Consider the following 18,717-nt stretch of genomic DNA (forward strand, 5'->3'; position numbering starts at 1 on the left):
CAGCTGCATGCAAGAATATGAAGCTCAATCACCAACTTATACCACACACAAAAATAAATTCAAGATGGATAAAAGACTTACACATAAGTTGTGACACCATAAAAGTCCTAGAGGACTCCTAAACAAGGAAGGAAAACCTCAGCAATATTCCCCGCAGCCATATTTTCAGTAATATATCCCCTACAGCAAGGAACATAAAGGAAAGAATAAACAAATGGGACATCATCAAAATAAAAAGCTTCTGCATGGCTAAAGAAAACATTAGCAGAATGAAAAGGGAACCATCTGTATGGGAAAGTTTATTTGCAAATGACATCTCAGACAAGGGTTTGATCTCCAAAACACATAAAGAACCCAATTTAAAAATGGGCAGGTGTTCACAGCCCCCATTGTTCTCTAATGCCAGCATCTCCTCCAGCTCACCTAGCTCCTGCTAAAGGAGAAGGGGGTAAGAAAAGAGATCCCTATACCATGACTCATACAAAGCAGACTGCCCACAAATCGACTGGTGGTAAAGCACCAAGGAAGCAACTGGCTACCAAAGCTGCTCACAAGAGTGTGCTCTCTACTGGAGTGGTAAAAAAACCTCATCATTACAGGCCTGGTACTGTTGCACTTCATGAAATTAGATGTTATCAGAAGTCAACTTAACTTCCCATTTGCAAACTTCCTTTCCAGTGACTGGTGCAAGAAATTGCTCGGGAGTTCAAAGCAAATCTGTACTTCCAGAACACAGCTATTGGTGCTTTGCAGGAGGCAAATGAAGCCTATCTTGTTGGCCTTTCTGAAGACACCAACCTGTGTGCTACCCATACCAAATGTGAAACAATTACGCCAAAAGACATCCAGCTAGCATGCCACACACGTGGAAAACGTGCATAAGAATCCACTATGACTGGCAATATTTCATTCTTTAAAAAAAATTCTCTTCACCCTGTTATTTTTTTTAATTTTTTAAAATTATTTTACTGTTGTTCAACTACAGCTGTCTGCATTTTCTCCCACCCCTCCCCTCCACCCCATCCAAACCCACCTCCTTCCCTCCTTTCCACCTTCCCCCTTGGTTTTGTCCATGTGTCCCTTATATCAGTTCCTGAAAACCCTTCTCCCCACTGTTCCCTCCCCTCTCCCCTCTGGATATTGTTAGATTGTTCTTAATTTCAACGACTCTGGTTATATTTACAATTGCCAAGTGTTGGAAGCAACCTAAGTGCCCATCAGCAAATGAGTGGATCAAGAAACTATTGGTACATTTACACAATGGAATTCTATGCAGCAGAGAGAAAGAAGGAGCTTATACCCTTTGCGACAGCATGGATGGAACTGGAGAGCATTATGCTAAATGAAATAAGCCAGGCGATGAGGGACAAATACCATATGATCTCACCTTTAACTGGAACATAATCTTCATCCTATTGTTGGTAGTTCTGAACATTAGATATATTTTTCTCATGGGGTCAAAAAGGTACCTAAGTATATGTTTGCAAGTGGAAAACAGGAAACAGAAATCAGGTATTGGCTGTATTTCCATTTTCATTTGTGTGTGAATTTTTTTAATATAAATGTGGGGACATAAGGCATTAATGCAAGTCAAGGTGTTTCAGTGAACAAGTTTCAAGAAGTTCAACTTTATAACAATATAAATAAGCCTGTTAAATTTTTGTGGACAATGCCAGCATTTGGATTTTTTTAAAACAAGTAAATGTCTTATTTTTTAAATAATTTTTATTGATTATGCTATTATAGTTGTCCCAATTCCCCTGCTTCATTCCTCTCTGCCCTGCACACCCTCTCCCACCCACATCCCCCCCTTCAGTTCATGTCCATGTGTCATAAGCTCTTTAGCTTCCACATTTCCCATACTATTCTTGCCCTCCCCCTGCCTATTTTCTACCTAGCATCTATGCTACTTATTCTCTGTACCTCTTCCCCCTCTCTTCTCCTCTCACTCCTCTGTTGCTAACCCTCCATGTGATCTCCATTTCTGTGGTTCTGTTCCTGTTCTACTTGTTTGCTTAGTTTGATTTTCTTTCATTTTAGGTGTGGTTGTTAATAACTGTGCGTTTGCTGTCATTTTACTATACACATTTTTAATCTTCTTTTTCTTAGATAAGTCCCTTTAATATTTCATATAATAATAAGGGCTTGGTGATGATGAACTCCTTTAATCTGACCTTATCTGAGAAGCACTTTATCTGCCCTTCCATTCTAAATGAAAACTTTGCTGGACAGAGCAATCTTGGATACAGGTCCTTGCCTTTCATGTCTTAGAATACTTCTTTCCAGCCCCTTCTTGCCTGTGAGGTCTTTTTTGAGAAATCAGCTTACAGTCTGATGGGAACTCCTTTGTAGGTGACTGTCCCCTTATCTCTTGCTGCTCTTAGGGTTCTCTCCTCCATTTTTCTCTTGGCTAATGTAATTATGATGTGCCTTGGTGTGTTTCTCTTTTGGTCCAACTTCTTTGGGACTCTCTGAGCTTCCTGGACTTCCTGGAAGTCTGTTTCCTTTGCCAGATTGAGGAAGTTTTCTTTATTATTTGTTCAAATAAGTTTTCCACTTGTTGCTCTTCCTCTTCTCCTCTGGTACCCCTATAATTCGGATGTTGGAATGTTTACAGATGTCCTGGAGGTTCCTAAGCCACTCCTCGTTTTTTTGAATTCTTGCTTCTTTATTCTTTTCTGTTCGGTTGTTTCTTTCTTTCTTCTGGTCCACTCCATTGATTTGAGTCCCAGTTTTCTTCCCATCACTATTGGATCCCTGTGCATTTTCATTCATTTTGCTTAGCATAGCCTTCATTTCTTCATCTAATTTGCAACCAGAGTCAACCAATTCTGCGAGCATCCTGATCACCTGTGCTTTGAATTGTGCATCTGATAGCTTGGCTATCTCTTCCTTGCTTACTTGTATTTGCTGTGAGCTTTGATCTGTTCTTCCATTTGAGCCATATGAGGGGCAGAGCCTTGAGTGTTCACCAGGGCAAGGCAACCCAGCTGCTGTGCTGTGATGCTGTATGTGGGGAGGGATTCGAGAGGGAACAATGGCTCTTGCTCGGCTCTGGGTTGGATTTCAGTCCCTTCTGCCGCTTCCTCCAAGTGAACTGGGCCTTTCTGGTGAGTGGGCTTGTGTTTGTTTTAGGATCCGTGGGTCTCTCCAATGAACTCTCCTGTGAGGCTGGGAGTCTCTCCCAGCACCTCAACCCTCACAGGTGTTTTCAATCGGTGTTTTGAGACTTTGTTTTCCAGCCACCTTGCGTGCAGTTCCTCACTTCACAATCACCACCTCACTGGGTTTGCTGTTGCCACCCTGTGCCCAGGGTCTGCCAGCCACCACCTGCATGCCTGGGGTCCGCCTGCTGCCGTCTTGCACGCCCAAGGTGCCTTGCACACCTGGTGCCACCACTTTTTGTGCCATGACCCTTCTCCATCTGGCTGCCTGACTCCACCCTGCCTATCAGTCTGGATGATGTGTCTATTTTACATCCTTGGTTGTCCGACTTCCATAGAGTTCAATTTTCTGTCAGTTCTGATTATTTTGTTTCTAGATTGCTGTTGACCTTATTTTGGTTGTGCAAGGACTGCACAGTGTGTCTACTTACACCTCCCTCTTGACCAGAAGTCCCCCTAAAACAAATTTCTTACTGATGGCAACGAAAAAATAATAATAATACAATAAAAAATAAATATAAAATAAAAAATGGGCAAAGGACCAGAACACACATTTCTCTAAGGAGGGCATACAGAGAGCCTAGAGACATATAAAAGGATGCTCAGCATCACTAGCCATCAGAGAGGTACAAATTAAAACCACAATGAGATACCACTTCACACTGGTTAAAATGGCCATCATAAACAAATCAACAAACAAGTGCTGGAGAAGTTGTGGAGAAAAAGGAACCCTAGTGCACTCTTGGTGGGAATGCAGACTGGCACAGCCACTGTGAAAAACAGTATGGAATTTCCTTAGAAAACTAAAAATGGAACTGCCTTTTGACCTGGCAATACCATTGCTGGCATTATACCCCAAGAATTTTGAAACACCAACACAAAAGAACCTATGCACCTCAGCGTTCACAGCAGCACAATTCACAATAGCCAAGTGCTGGAAGCAACCTAAGTGAAAGGATCAAAAAACTATGGCACATTTACATGATGGAATACTATGCAGGAGAAAGAAAGAAGAAGCTCCTACCCTTCACAACAGCATAGATGGGATTAGAGAGCATTATGCTCAGTGAAATAAGCCAGGCAGTAAAAGAGAAATACCATATGATTTCATCTATAAGTGGAATCTAATCAACGAAACAAACAAACATGCAAAATATAACCAGAGACACTGAAATAAAGAACAAACTGACAGTAACCAGAGAGAAAGGGGAGAGGGATGATAGGGGAAAATAGGGGGATGTCCATCAAGGAACATGTATAAAGGACACATAGAAAAAACCAAAGGGGGTAAATTCGAAGCTGGAGGCAGGAATGGGTAGGGCGGGGGGTGGGGGTGGCATGGTGAGGTGAAAATGGAGACAACTGTAATTGAACAACAATTAAAAAAAAACAAAACAGGTGGAAGCCAGCTTGCAGCAGAGGAGTGGAGGAGGCATGAGGTGAAACTGGAGCCCAGCCCATAAAGGCTCATTCTGCTCCCCACCCCACTCCACCCTGAGGCCACCTCAGAAATGCAAGGCTCTACCCTCACCAGGACTGAAGCCTCTGGATTACCCAAAGCACCAGAGCTGCATATACTGTTATCTTCATTCAGCACAGCCTCCAAGTCATAAGAAGGCTCCAGCCAGCAAAGAATGACAGAGCAGATGGGGAGGGGGAGAGGATATGTCCCAGGGCTTAATTTATGAGTTGCTTCCTGAGATGCCTACTCAAATCTCATTTCAACCTGAATGAGATGATTTGAAGGAAAAACCCAAGAAGAATGCTGAGAGAAAATGAAGGAGATGCTAAGTTAGAAGTTTAAAAACAATTAATTTTAAATGATTACAGATTTACCAAAAGCTATGGCTATGATTTCCTTCTGACTTTGATTTTAACCTTCCAGCAAAAATATCTGCCTCAAGAAGGCAAAGTCTTTGCATTCCTAGCATGACTACTAAAATATTCTTTGATTTAACATTTGATATATTTTGTTCTCAAGGGCAAGCCCCATGAGAAGAAAAATGTACTCCAACAGAATGAAATATGACTACCTGTTGCCATTTTTCTTTCCCGTTGCTTCCTGCTCAAATATTCTGCATTAATTTAAATTCAAAGCTGCATCTCTGATGTGCTACTCCCACACTGTCACCCAAACTGAAATAAAGTCCCCTGCTGTTCAACTCCAGGAAAAAGTGTCGCAGACCCAGCTCAACTTGAGTCTCCTAGAGATAGCTAAAGGCACTTCAACATAGAAGGAGATCAGGTGGAGTCAGAGACTGATAAAGTAGCAGACAATACAGGAAAAGTTGTATTTGAATAGAAGTACACTCGGCACTGAGAGAGGCCAACTTTTTACTGGACATAAAGAGGTTTTAAACAAGTTAACACAAGAGACACCAGTATTTGCCTCAGCTTCCCTTGGCAGTAGAGAACATTGAAATAGTAGCACTGGAGAGCAGGATCTTCGTTTATGGTGCACATCTTTCAACAAAGAAGAAAAAATAAAAGGCAGCTTTTCCTGGGTGAACACAAAGGCTCAAGGAACCTAGGTCTGGCAAATTGTAGGAGCTAAAGAAGCTGAAGTTAAAAATGCATTTCCATTTATATCTACTCCTTTAAATATTCAATATTAAATGATTCAATATTTTAAGACAAATATATATGAATACCATAATGTAACATGACATATTTCTATGCAGATTCATGAAAAGACTAGGGACAAAGAAAACCAGGTGGTGTTGGGAACCGCTCCCCTGGTTTCAGAAGCTGTAATCCTCCACGGCTAAGGCTGAGTAAGAGACCTTGGGACCATAAGCCACTAAGGAGGTAAAATTTATATTCTGGGTAGGAGTGCCAGCCTCTGCTCCTTTTTACTTCATCCTGCTTGGCCCTGGGTGGATGACTGGTTAGTCAATGACAGAAATTCCTCAAGGGAGGGATGACCTAAGACAAGCATGGTCACGAAGGGGCCCTCAGGGAAAGCCTTGGGGGACTACAGAAAAAAAGGGTGATGGGCCCTCGCCCCTGGGCTTTGACATAGTCTGAGTCCTCATTCTGTCTGCAACAAGTCTCCTAATCTCTTGGCTGCCTTACTTCCCCTGCCTGACTTAAGCATAAAATGAGTTTGTTTCCCCAAAGTTTTAGGGTCCTTTAGCTATCTGATCCTGACTCAGAATAAGCCCTCATAGTTCTCCGTATGTTATCTATTGTTTGATCCTTACTGCCTGATAATGACTAATGAGCTTTACTTGTATTCTTTCAAAAAACAAACCCAATAAAAGCCCATTGAGGAACAGGATCCTGGCCCTTCTCCTTTGAGAGATTGGCCATCTTTCTCCCCAAGCAGATCAGGTCTTGGTAGACTTATTCTCATCCATGGCAGCGGAGGGCCTCTGCACACCAGAGCCACCACAAGGTTGGCTGGTTTGTTTTGCATTAGAATAACATCCAAATTCCTTGAGTGGTCAGGTTCCCAGTTTGTTATGCTGTTTGTGCTGTGCAGCTTTCTGGGCATTGTGTACACATGCCTAAAGGTTAGTATAAAAAATCTAGTTGAGGCCCTGACCAGGTAGTTCAGTTGGTTAAAGCATCATCCCAATATACCAAAGTTTCAGGTTTGATCCCCAGTCAGAGCACATACAAGAGTCAATCAATGAATGCATAAATAAATAAGTGGAACAACAAATTGATGTTTCTACTTCTCTCTCTCCCATTTTCTCTCTAAAAATCAATTTTTTTAAAATCTGGTTAAAAACACATATTTGTTAACACACACAAAAACCCTGTTTTTCATGGGTACAAAGAGAGTATTTCAGACAGACTGCAGGCACACCCCTTGATAAGACAGGACAAAGGGACAAGCACTTTCTCCACATTAGCACCAAGAGCTCAGAAAGCTGATAAAACAGAGAAAGCAAAGTAGCTTGTTCAACAAAGAATGTTCTCTCCTGGACTACAGAGACAAAAGTCCCCAGGGGCTGATGACCGTTCTCCCTCCAAAGGAGCAACCATGAGTTGCTTACAGGGCTTAGGCAGCTCTCATCAGCTGTGGCCAGGGGAATCTAAGAGGGTCCAAGCCACACAGGAAGCACCACTTATATGGTAGGCACAGGAGGCAAGAGATCAGGGGGACAAGTGGTGGCAGAAGGGCTGCTATTCATTAACCACCAGAACAAAAGACTAGGAGACAATAGACTGTTAATCCTACCAGCCACCAGAGGATATAAATTGCCTAACCAATATACCAGCATTTTTCAACTCTCCTCTTTTCTTCCAGAGTTAGATTAAGGATGGGTCCAAGTCCCTTATCCCCATCCAAGTCTTTAAAACATACATTACTGAATCTTTTGGCAGTCTTAACCCTGAAAGATTTATCCCCTAAAATGGATTAGAGAAAAATACTGCCCTGAAACACCACTATAGGAGACTGGAGGGGATAGGTACATTTTTTAATTCATATTGAGACTGAATGACTGAGTAGGGCTGTGTAGTCAGATCAAACAGAACTCTAACACTTACAACTATTTCCTGACCTTTCTCAGCCTCTGCTTTTCCATCTGTAAAATGGGAATATCATGTCTTACCTCACAGAATTGCTGTGAGGGTTGAATGAAAAAAAATAAGCACGAGGGAAGGTAGAATGAAATAAATGCTAAGTACTGCTGTCACTATTACCCACAGCACCACTTAGGAGTTTTAGCTATGGCCATGTGAATCAAGGAAATAAAACCCATTTTTCTCTAAGTTAAGAATGAATTCTTTTTTGTACATGAAAGTATTTGGGGGGAGCAATAGAATTAAAGACAGCTGACCTTAAGATATATTAAATTTCAGAGATATCATCAAGGAACTCAGACAATAGTTCTAATTTTCTTCTACTGAGAATAATGTATTCAGCAAGTGGTCAAAATTATCCCAGGTACAGTGTGGTGTCTCCTGCCTTGCTTCCCAGTGATCTTGCATCTTTTTAAATCTTGGGCCTGATAATGTCACAAACCCGCTTTAAAAGCCTCCCACTACCCTTAGAAGAAATCTAAACTAAGGGCCTACTCTAAGACCAACACTTATCACTTTATGGGATCTAGCCCACAAACGCTTTGTCTTCATCTTCAGCACACCTTCCTACACATCATGCTGATTTCCAGGTGCACCTAACTGCTAGCAGTTATCTCTGATTCTAAACAGAAAAGACAGCAGGTTAAACCTCAGAGCCTTTTGCCCAGGTACTTTCTCTACTAAGAAAGTTCTTCTTCCCCTATCATACCCTATCCTCTCCTCAACAAAGTAAGTTACTCCTGCTTTTGTCCTATGTGCAAAAAGCTCTAATAGGCTTTAGCTCTAAGCTAAAATAGCTCTAACGTGGAACAGTGCCCTCTCACCAGTTCTGCTGTCAGATCATAGAGGGAGGGAAAAGAATCAACATGCATTATGTACCTACTGCAAGCCAGGCCCCATACTGATTGCTTTCTGCTCACTATTAATAAGCTAGCCCAGGAGTTGGTACAGAGCTTCATTCATTCAGAACTTACCAAATGCCTACTACACCCCACGCTCTGGCCTAAGAAGTTAGACTATGCTGTTGAACAGGACATACATGGTTCCTGCTCTGCTCATAAAGAACAGAGACAATCAACAAGCAAATACAAAATGTATCAGATAGTGAAAAGGGCTATACAGAAATAAAACACAGACATGAGAAAGTATGAGAGAGGTAGGGACACTAGATAGGTAGATCAGAGGAGGCATCTCTGAGGAGGTGACATTTAAACTGAGACATAAACAGTGGGGAGCAGATGTACTAAACAGAGAAAACAGCAGGTGCCAAGACCAGCACATTCAATAAGTAGAATTGAGACCAGTGTAGCTGAAGGTCAGGGGAGGAAGGGATGAGGCTTAGAGGAAGACAAAGGCCAGACCATAAAGAAGGTCTTTCTTCCTGTGGCTTTAAAGGAAGCTGTGTTTTACTATAAGCACAATGAGAAGTCAGTGGAAAGTCTTGAAGCTGAGGGTTGACATGATCTGATGAACATTTGTAAGAGGAGTACACTGCCTACTGTGTGGGGATTGAATTAGAGGGGAGTAAAAGTGGCCAGGAGAGGAAGAACAAAATTCAGAATTGTAAGAGTCCAACTGCCACAAGCCAGGAGTTGGCCTCAAGAGAGATTTGAAGAAGATAAAGATATCTATGGGTCATGAGGATAACTAAAGGTATCAACCAGATCCAAGTTAAAGGCAGCAGAGTTAGGTTCCAACACCAGCCAAGTGTATTTTACTTTCCAAGCTTCAGTATCCTCATCTGACAAATAGGGCTAACACTCCCACCACATGCCCACCACTCTGAGTTGTTGCATAGAATCAAATTCTTAGCAACAGGTCTGGACCAGAACAGGGTCTAAAATGCAAATATCCTTCCCCTCAAAAGAAAAAATATCTATTTTCTCGTTTCCCTAAAAAGGAGGGTGGGAATCTGACCTATTAAGGAAAAATAGTAGCAGCCATGGTCTCAAATTCCAATCTGCTTGGCTCATATTTTAATGGGTGTAAAAAGGAAAGTCTTACTCAGGAGATGAGAGAAAAGTCAAAAAAAGCCACAACATACCTATAACAGAAAAGTTCCTCTCCTACAATTTTAGAAAGCTCCTCTTTCTACAATTTTATACTCTAGACTAGGACTTGACAAATTCTTGGTGGCACTGGGTGTATAGGATCAGGCTATTGCTTGAAACCTTTTGTCCTGTGAAGAGCTTCTCTGTAAAGTGGCAGTCTAAAGTGGCCTGGAGAAGCATGGGGGAAAAATCTCTACCTCTGTAGTGAAACAGATCTGGGCTGTGCTACTCACTAGCAGCCCCCTAAATTCCAATTTCCTCAACTGTTAAATAGTAACCACCACACTTCTTGTAGGGTTTGTCCAAGAAGTGACAAACATGCCAGAAAAGCAATGCCAATATAGAGCTTTGTATTGGGCTGGTCAAAAAAAATTGTTTAGTTTTTTCTGTACGATGGCTCTAGAAGTGCTTAGTTGTTTTTAACTTCATTCAAAACAATTTTGTTAGATTGTGTTGTGACAATTGTCATATTAGCCTGCATTTAAAAAAACTGATCAAAACTGATAAATTTTTGTGCGGCCATTTTAATACTGAGGATGGAAAAAGACACACATTTTCAGCATAGTGTGCTTTATTATTTCAAGAAAGTAAAAACGCAACTGTAACAAAAACAATTTGTGCAGAAGGTGTTGTGACTGATCACACATGTCAAAAGTGGTTTGCTAAATCTCATGGTACTACCAACATTTTGGCCAAATAATTCTTTGCTGTGGGGCTGTCTTATGCATTGGAAGATGTTTAACAGTACCTCTGGCCTCTATCCATTAGAAACCAACAGGAGGAGATGGCCAATACCCAAAATATCCAAATCAATAAAGATATTGGTGAAAATGAAAAATGTTTCTTTTATTTTACAGAAAACAACTAAACAGACTTTTTGGCCAACCCAATAGTTACTACTCTCAGCCAATGTTTGGAAGGTCCACAATTAGGTTCACAGGTCAAACAGTTAGTAAAGGTAAAAGCCTGGCCCCAAGCCCAGTTCTGACCCCAAAGTACATCATTCACCACTTGTCTATGCTATTTAGTAAAAAACACCAAGAATTTGCATTCTCATTTTTTTTAACCTGTCTCTTCCACCTCCAACCTAGAATGGGTCAGAGTACATGTCTTAAAATGTATTTGGGGACTTCCGCCAAGATGGAGGCATAGGTGGAGACACCGTGCTTTCTCACACAACCAAGTTTAGAGACAACTAAATATTAGCAACAGAAAACACAGCCAGAACACAAAAAATTGAACTTTTCAGAAGTCTGTTAACAACAAATTCTTCAGCCTGACCGGTAAGGGGCCAAACCAGCAGCTGGCGGAGCAGGGTAGCACAGGAAAACTCTGTCCGACGGACTCAGGCACTAGGAATCCAGGCGCAGGGTTGGACCTAGTGACAGACCCAGCGAGCGACCTCAGGGAAACAGCGAGAGAGCAGGGCTGCAGGTTGACTGTGGTCGCGCATTCATGCGTGGGATAGACAAGCGAGGGAGTGGGCGATTGAGCGGGACCCAGCGGGTCCTCGACGCTAGCGGCTGCGAAGGGCGTCACCATTTCCCCGCTCTGACCCCGCCTCCACATGCAGCGTCATAACCCAGCGACTCTGAGTGGCCCGACCCAGGTGAACCACCTAAGGCTCTGCTCCTTACCCAGCGGCACAAAACAGCAGAGGGGGCCGCCATTTCCCCACTCTGACCACGCCCCCACATACAGCATCACAACCCAGAGACCTGGGAGTCCAAGGCTCCGCTCCTCATACTAACAGGCGCAAACAGACCAAAAATGGCTCAAGATCTCAAAGCCCCAGAGCCTATAAATCTAAGCGATGAAGAAATAGCAAAACTCTCAGATGCACAGTTTAAAACACTGGTGATCAGGATCCTCACAGAACTGGTTGATTATAGCCACAAATTAGAGAAACATATGAAGGCGAAACTAATTGAAATGAATGGAACTGCACAGGAAACCAATAGCAATGAAAAGGAAACTGGGACTCAAATCAATGGAGTGGACCAGAAGAAAGCAAATAATGGCCAAACAGAAAAGAGTGAAGAAGCAAGAATTCAAAAAAAATGAGGAGAGTCTTAGGAACCTCCAGGACATCTTTAGACGCTCCAACATCCGAATTATAGGGGTACCAGAAGGGGGAAAGGCACAGCCGCCCGTGGAAAACTTATTTGAACAAATAATAAAGGAGAATTTCCCCAATCTGGCAAAGGAAATAGACTTCCAGGAAATCCAGGAAGCTCAGAGAGTCCCGAAGAAGTTGGACCCAAGAAGAAACAGACTAAGACACATCATAATTACATTAGCCAAGATTAAAATGAAGGAGAGAATCCTAGAAGCAGCAAGAGATAAGGGGACAGTCACCTACAAAGGAGTTCCCATCAGACTGTCAGCGGATTTCTCCAAAGAGACCTTACACTCTAAAGATAAATAAATAAAATCTTACAACAAAAAAAAGAGAGAGACCTTACAGGCAAGAAGGGGCTGGAAAGAAGTATTCCAAGTAATGAAATCCAAAGATCTACAACCAAGATTGCTCTATCCAGTAAAACTTTCATTTAGAATGGAAGGACAGATAAAGTGCTTCCCAGATAAGATCAAATTCAAGGAGTTCATCATCACCAAGCCCTTATTATATGAAACGTTAAAGGGACTCATCTAAGAAAAAGAAGTTAAAAAAAGATGAACAGTGAAAGGACAGCAAACTCACAGTTATTAACAACCACACCTAAAACAAAAGCAAACTAAAAGGACAGCTAGACCAGGAGTGGAACCATAGAAATGAAGATCACGTGGAGGGTTAGCAACAGGGGAGTGGGAGGAGGAGAAGAGGGGAGAAGGTACAGAAAATAAGTAGCATAGACAGTAGATAGAAAATAGATTGAGGGGCAAGAATAGTGTGGGAAATACAGAATCTGAAGGACTTGAGACACATGGTCATAAACTAAAGGGGGGGTAATAGTGGGAATGGGGGGGTAGGGTGGAGGGGAATGAAGGGGGGAATAGAACAACTGTAATGGCATAATCAATAAAAAACTAAATTTAAAAAAATTAAATAAATAAATTTTAAAAATGTACTTGGATATGACCAAAAAGAATTCTGTTACAAGGGGAGGGCGAAAGGGTAAAGATCACATATCCCTTAATAATCATCTGATGACTGAAATATGGCTCTAGTAGGAGACTTTAGGCACCATGTCCTTGGGCTGATCCCCTCTCTTCTCTGAGCCTCAATTTCCTCCACTGTAAAATGGGGAAATTATCTCAAACTGCCTACAGCTTGGAACAGTTAAGTGGTAATAATGATCAAAGAACTTAATACTCTCATCACTGTATTATCAGACTTGGCGTGCTCAGGGACTAAATAGGCTATTTGTCACCAGGCCAATAAAATCATCAATTCATAATGGACGATATCAGGGGTTCAGATCAGAGTCCACACAGAAAACAAGTTGGGATATGCACCTGGTCCAATCAGTCCTCCTGAGAAAATACCTCTACAAACTCCCTTCAACCTGTATCTGCCTGCTCTATAGCACCAGCAAAACAGCTGCCTGCTGGCTGAGAGGGACTCAGGAGAAGGACATGCTCTATAAGGTTTTCAAGATGCCTGATGATGCAACTGGTGACAGCTGGAAACCTGCACTGGCTCCACCTCCAGCTCCCCCTGCTCATTCTCCTCCCCACCTGGAACCTTTCAAAAAATTCTTTATTTCAAATCACTGTTTAATTTATCCTTTTAATTTATCTTTGAAGATACTGCTATTGTAAAACTGAGGAGTAAACATCTTCAATAAAAAAAAGAATCATCTACCCAACATATATTCCCGTATGTCCTTGTAGGTGTAGAGACTATCACTGAAAGAAAACACAAGGAAATGGAAACAGAATTTAACCAGGTACTTGGGTCAGCAGTGAGGAGACTTCTTTTAGCAATATGCCCTTTTGTGTCATTTGCTTGTATTATTTTATCATTTTTCTCTAAAAACAACACAAATTTTAAAGCCCTGTTCATAGACTTAAGTGTAGTAAAATGGGTTTGGAAAAGTAATCCACGATGGTTAAAGTGGCTTTCTCTGGAGACAGGAGGGGTAATTAAGGAACTTTTGTCTGATTTGGAATGTTGTTATTCTTCATAAGTAAAACATATTCGTGTACTACTTCTATAATTAAAAATAAAGTAAGTGGTACAGCTTAAGAGGGCATTTTGGCAATATACATGACTAAAAATAAACATGCTCTCTGCCCCCACCAGTTCAGTTCTAGGAGTTTAACCTATGGATATAATAGCACACCCACTAAAGATTTCTTTCCTCGAAAATTCACTTAAGTACCATCAGCAAAAACTAGAAATGACATAAATGTATAACATTAAGCTACAGTTAAGATAATGTTGGTACAAGTGTACAATGGACTTTTATGAGAACTTTTAAAAAGAATGATGTGGCTTTATATGTACAGACAGAGTTCCCTTAGAGTTCAATAAAATATTGTATATGTTGCTACCATTTTGTTAAAAAAAAAGAGCGAGAAGAAAAATAATGAGGAGGGTATAGCTATACAAGCATATAAAGATATGCTTGTCTTTATGTGAGTTTTTCTGAAATGATACACAAGAAACTGGGAACAGTGGTTGACTCCAATGGGAACAAGGGGAGTGGCGGACAGACAGGTGACTGGCGGACAGACAGGTGACTGGAGATCTTTTTGTGACACTTTACTATACCCTTTTTGTAGTCTTTCAGTTTTCTCACTTTGTTCATGCATTGCAAACACGTCTTCATTTTTAAAAAATAAAATAACTTCTTTTTTAAGGAAAGTACCTTTCTGCTTGGTTGTGCTGTGAGGGAAAAGCTTCAAAGTCAACAGGCCTTTGAGTTTGAGTCCCAAAGCCTCCGTTCTGTTGCTGCCAGAACCTGGAAGATTCATGTCAGCTTTCAGGGGCCCAGTTGGCCCTATCTATTAAGTGAGGTGATCTCCCTTCCCCGACAGAGGGGCCGGGCCGCTTCGCCCAGAACCCACAAGCTCGGCTCCCGCCCCAACCCGCGCTCACCGCCAATGATGGTCCGGATGAGGGAGGCGTGCCCTGGGCAATCGACCAGCGTGACCTGAAGCTCCGACTCTCCGAGATCCGGACTGGCCTCTAGCGCCGGGTAGGGCGCGGGAGTCGCCAACCGCATTCGCGCTGGTAGCGGTACCGAGAAGCACGAGAAACCCAAGTCGAGCGTGATGCCACGCTCGCGGCTCTGCGGCTGCTTGTCGAAAGCGGCGGTGGAGGCCGTGGTGCTCAACGCCCGCGCCAGCGCCGTCTTGCCGCTGTCGATGTGACCCAGCACTCCCACATTCACATTCACCCGCCGCCCCGCCATGCCACCGCCACCCAGAACACTCGCCGTTTCGCCACTCCTGCGGCCGTCGCTGCGGTCCGACTCATTAAACTACCCCCCTCCGCCACCCGCGCTCCGGGCACACCCGTTCCGGCACTGAAGTTTCCGCTTTCCAGGCATCTGAGGGAACCACCAGACACTGCTCAGGGGGTGGGTGCCCCAGGGACCGGACTCGGCAGAGGGCACCGACTACAGGGGTGCTATTACCTGGTTCCTCCTATCTGAAGCTTGGAGGAGGTTGGGGAGTCTCATCCATCCATCCTGCTATTCACTTCAACAAGGTACCAGGCACTATTCATTGCGTTGGGAGTCGTAAAGGTCACACACAAATAGGTAAGTGAACTAATGACTGAACCAGACCGGTTCAGAGAGTGAGAAGCCCTCTAGGAAAAATAAAAGCAGAGATTTAAAAGGACTGGAACACCAGGGGAAGGGAGGGCAGCTACTTTACAATCAATATATAGGCTTGTCAGAGTTGCTGTTTAACCTGAGGCTCCAAGGTTGAGAAGGAACCAGCCATGGGAAATCTAGGAAAGAGTGCTAGAACACAGGAGAGAATGACTCAGGAATTCTCACCCTCGGAGTCTATAGCCTGCCTTAGGACAGGCTACAAAGCTCCATATTTTATGTAGAATATTGTTTATGTGCATGTGCTAGAGAGAGATTCCCTAAATCTTACTAGATTCTCAAAGTGTCTAGAACCACTAAAAGGGTTGTCATCAACAGATTTAAGTGTCTACACTGGCCAGGCAGATAACTCAAAGGAGAGAAATTAACAGTGTTTGAGGTGTCAGAGGGTAGTAGAGACTGTGAAGAAGTGGAGAGCATGTTGGGTCTAAAGGGGGAAGCCATTGCTCAGTTTCAGTCAATTGATACCAGCCAGGACTAATAGCCTAACATTGCTGATCTTACCATTTTTTCAGGAGAAGAGAGTGTTTCTATATGAAATCTGACTTTTGCATGTCAGCAACTAATTTAGCTTTTAATTTACACATGATTGTGGCCAAGCACAAAATTTGTTTAATTTTGCCTGGCAGCCAGTTTGCCCTCTGTGACAAGCCAGGCAATGTTCTGATGTAGTCAAGCCTGCAGTAAGTGCTCCCTGATGCCTACTGTGGTCCAAGCCTTGCATTAGGAGAAGGGTCCCAGAGACAAGCAAACACAATCCAGTCCATCCTTCAGCACAGGAACGAGGAGGGCACATGCTGGGATAGGTATGAGCCATGTGGTGCCACTTGACAAGAGGCTTGCACAGCATAAGATGAAGACTTAAGGGAGGGATTTGGGAAAGGGAAACTTATGTTTTTTAGGCACATGGCACTCGCTGATGAAAAAGTTGCTGCTAGGTGCATATATACACAATACCCATCCTAACAACAGTCCTATCTGGCTGGTATTCCCATCATAGAAGAGGAAACTGTCCCAGAGAAAGTCATTAAATCAATATATATTGAGTAGCTCTGTGCTAGGCATTGCACTAGAAGCACTGCACATCAAAAAGCCAGATATATTCTCTGTTCTCCTTGTCTAAAGGAAGGAACAAACAAGTCAACATCATCACATAAAGGAAGCCAATAGGAAGAAAATAGCCCAGACTTGGTGGTGAGGATGTGTCAAGGGACACCTCTCAGAGGAAGAAATTTGTAAGTTAAGTCCTGAGCGAGGGAAGGACAGAATCTGGCTAGTGTTTACTAAGCCATTTTCCTTTTTCACCTGGGAATTCAGCTAGACCGCATGTCTCAGACTCTCTTGCAGTTAGCAAGGCCATTGACTGCATTCTAGCCCATGGAAACTGGGCGGAAATGATATTTATTACCTCCAGGCATTTGTTAGGCAATCTTCCACACTCTTTGCCCATCTGCTGGCTTAATGGTGAAAACTCCAAAGGTCAGTGAAGGGCAGAATCTCTGGATGGAGGGAATCTGGATCCCCATAAAGTTGTGAAGCAGAGGGACATACAGTTTTGTCCCATATCCAACCTGCCAACCTGCATAAGTCTGTGGTGGGGTGACAAATAAATTTTTTCTTTAAGCCACTAATACCTGGGGCTGTAGGTTGTATGTAGCATTACCATAAAACAGTTAGTTGGAGAATGGAGGACTGTCTCCCATCAGCCAAGATGTCAGCAGTGGGGGGCTCTTACACTGAGTGCAGAAAGTTAGAAATATCAAGGGATAGGGCCCCAAGAATGCCAAAAGCTAGCAAAATAATTGAATAGAAAAAAGGCCCCCTACTCTGGTACGAGATTGGGGGTGTGACCAGGGGAAAGCAGGCACATGTGCCATAGAAGTCAAAATGACACAGGAGGAGGTATTAGACCAAAGAGGCCTATTAGTCTAGCCTGGGGGAAGAAGGGATTGGTTGAGTGGTGGACGCACCTAAAGCATGTAGAAGATTGGGAAGTTAATTGGTCATTTTGAGGGAGCCTCCAGTCCATCCCAAGCTCAAGCTATTATAATATCATGGCAATAAAGACGCTCTCCTGCCCACCTGCTGTTGCACTTGCCTGTGAGTTCATGTGTTCTCTCCTCTAGGAGCATGTGATCATATGGCCCTAGCCATGTGATTGTATGGCCCATGGTGGTGTGGGCTCCACACTCAGGCTCCAGGAGGGAGCCTGAAATGAACAACAACCAGGAACAAGTAAGCTACCTGGATCAGGACTAAGGCTGCTCAGCAGCTGACTGGAGGCTCCAAAGAACTGTACTTTAAAATGGAGCAGGAACTCTGGACACTGGCTTTTGTCTTGGCCTTGCTGAGGACATTGATAGAGTTGCCATAGTAGAAAGATGAGATGGTCTTTCAGACAAGAGTCCACCATTCCCCCAGATTATGCAGCACCTGAATGAAATCTCTTTCCCTTTGCACCAGTACCTGCCTCACAAGTTTGGCTTTTGTGGTGGCTAGCAGCCAAACCTCCATTTTATTTGGGTACACTAGCAGTTAACATGGCCTGTTATACCTAAGAGCTTTCCAGTGGAGGGACTAGAATTAACCTATGTCTTTATGTCTTCAGCTTTAATGACCTTCCCTCCAGAATGGCTCCAAGACAGGTCCTACACCACCAGCAGCTTGGAGCATGAGCCCCATAGGGAGTCCAACCCTGTATTTAAAGGGTCAAGGAGATGGAAGCTCTGGGGTTGTCTGAAAGTCAACCAGATTCAGACTATATCCCTGGGGTCAACTGAGTAGCAGTAAGAAATTGGACAGGACTGGAAGATGCTGAGGTTTCTGTGCTATGGGCAGCCTCCCCCGACCCACGTGTCTCCATTTCCCCATCTTGCAAATAGGAAACGATAAAAATATGTCTTCCACTTTTAAAAATTTAGTGGTAAAAGCAGTAGACCTCTTCTTTTTTAATCTTCACCTGGGGATATGTTTGTTGATGTAGGATGAGAGAGGGAGAGATGTTGATGTGAGAAACATTGATTGGTTACCTCCTATACACAGCCCAATCAGGGATGGAACCCACAGCTAGGTAAGTGCCATGACCAAAAATCGAACCCACAACCTTTTGGAGTAAGAAATGATGGCTCCAACCAACTGAGTCACCCTATCAGGGACAGACCTCTTTTGAGGGAGGCT

The 18,717-nt window shown here is 43.1% G+C and overlaps 2 protein-coding genes and 1 pseudogene across 5 annotated transcripts in view; 2 read left to right on the top strand and 1 right to left on the bottom strand.

Moving 5' to 3' along the window:
• Positions 1-15,165, bottom strand: part of EEFSEC (eukaryotic elongation factor, selenocysteine-tRNA specific) — a 470,949-nt gene extending 455,784 nt beyond the window's left edge. For all 4 annotated transcript variants that reach the window (XM_053670299.1, XM_037139648.2, XM_037139647.2 and 1 more), the window contains exon 1: positions 14,799-15,165. In XM_053670299.1, the coding sequence (XP_053526274.1) occupies positions 14,799-15,114 (316 nt within the window). In that variant the 5' untranslated portion in view covers positions 15,115-15,165. The remainder of the gene's footprint in view (positions 1-14,798) is intronic.
• LOC119045039 (histone H3.3A-like) lies at positions 472-882 on the top strand (annotated as a pseudogene).
• A 68-nt stretch (positions 15,166-15,233) lies between the features above and the next one.
• The window catches only part of RUVBL1 (RuvB like AAA ATPase 1), a 94,214-nt gene continuing 90,730 nt past the window's right edge, over positions 15,234-18,717 (top strand). The window contains exon 1 of the mRNA XM_037139651.2: positions 15,234-15,465. The gene's annotated coding sequence lies outside the window, so the exon portion shown is untranslated. The remainder of the gene's footprint in view (positions 15,466-18,717) is intronic.

This window comes from Artibeus jamaicensis, unplaced genomic scaffold, assembly GCF_021234435.1.
Source record: "Artibeus jamaicensis isolate MK-2021 breed Jamaican fruit bat unplaced genomic scaffold, CSHL_Jam_final contig_558, whole genome shotgun sequence".
Taxonomy (NCBI): Eukaryota; Metazoa; Chordata; class Mammalia; order Chiroptera; family Phyllostomidae; genus Artibeus; species Artibeus jamaicensis.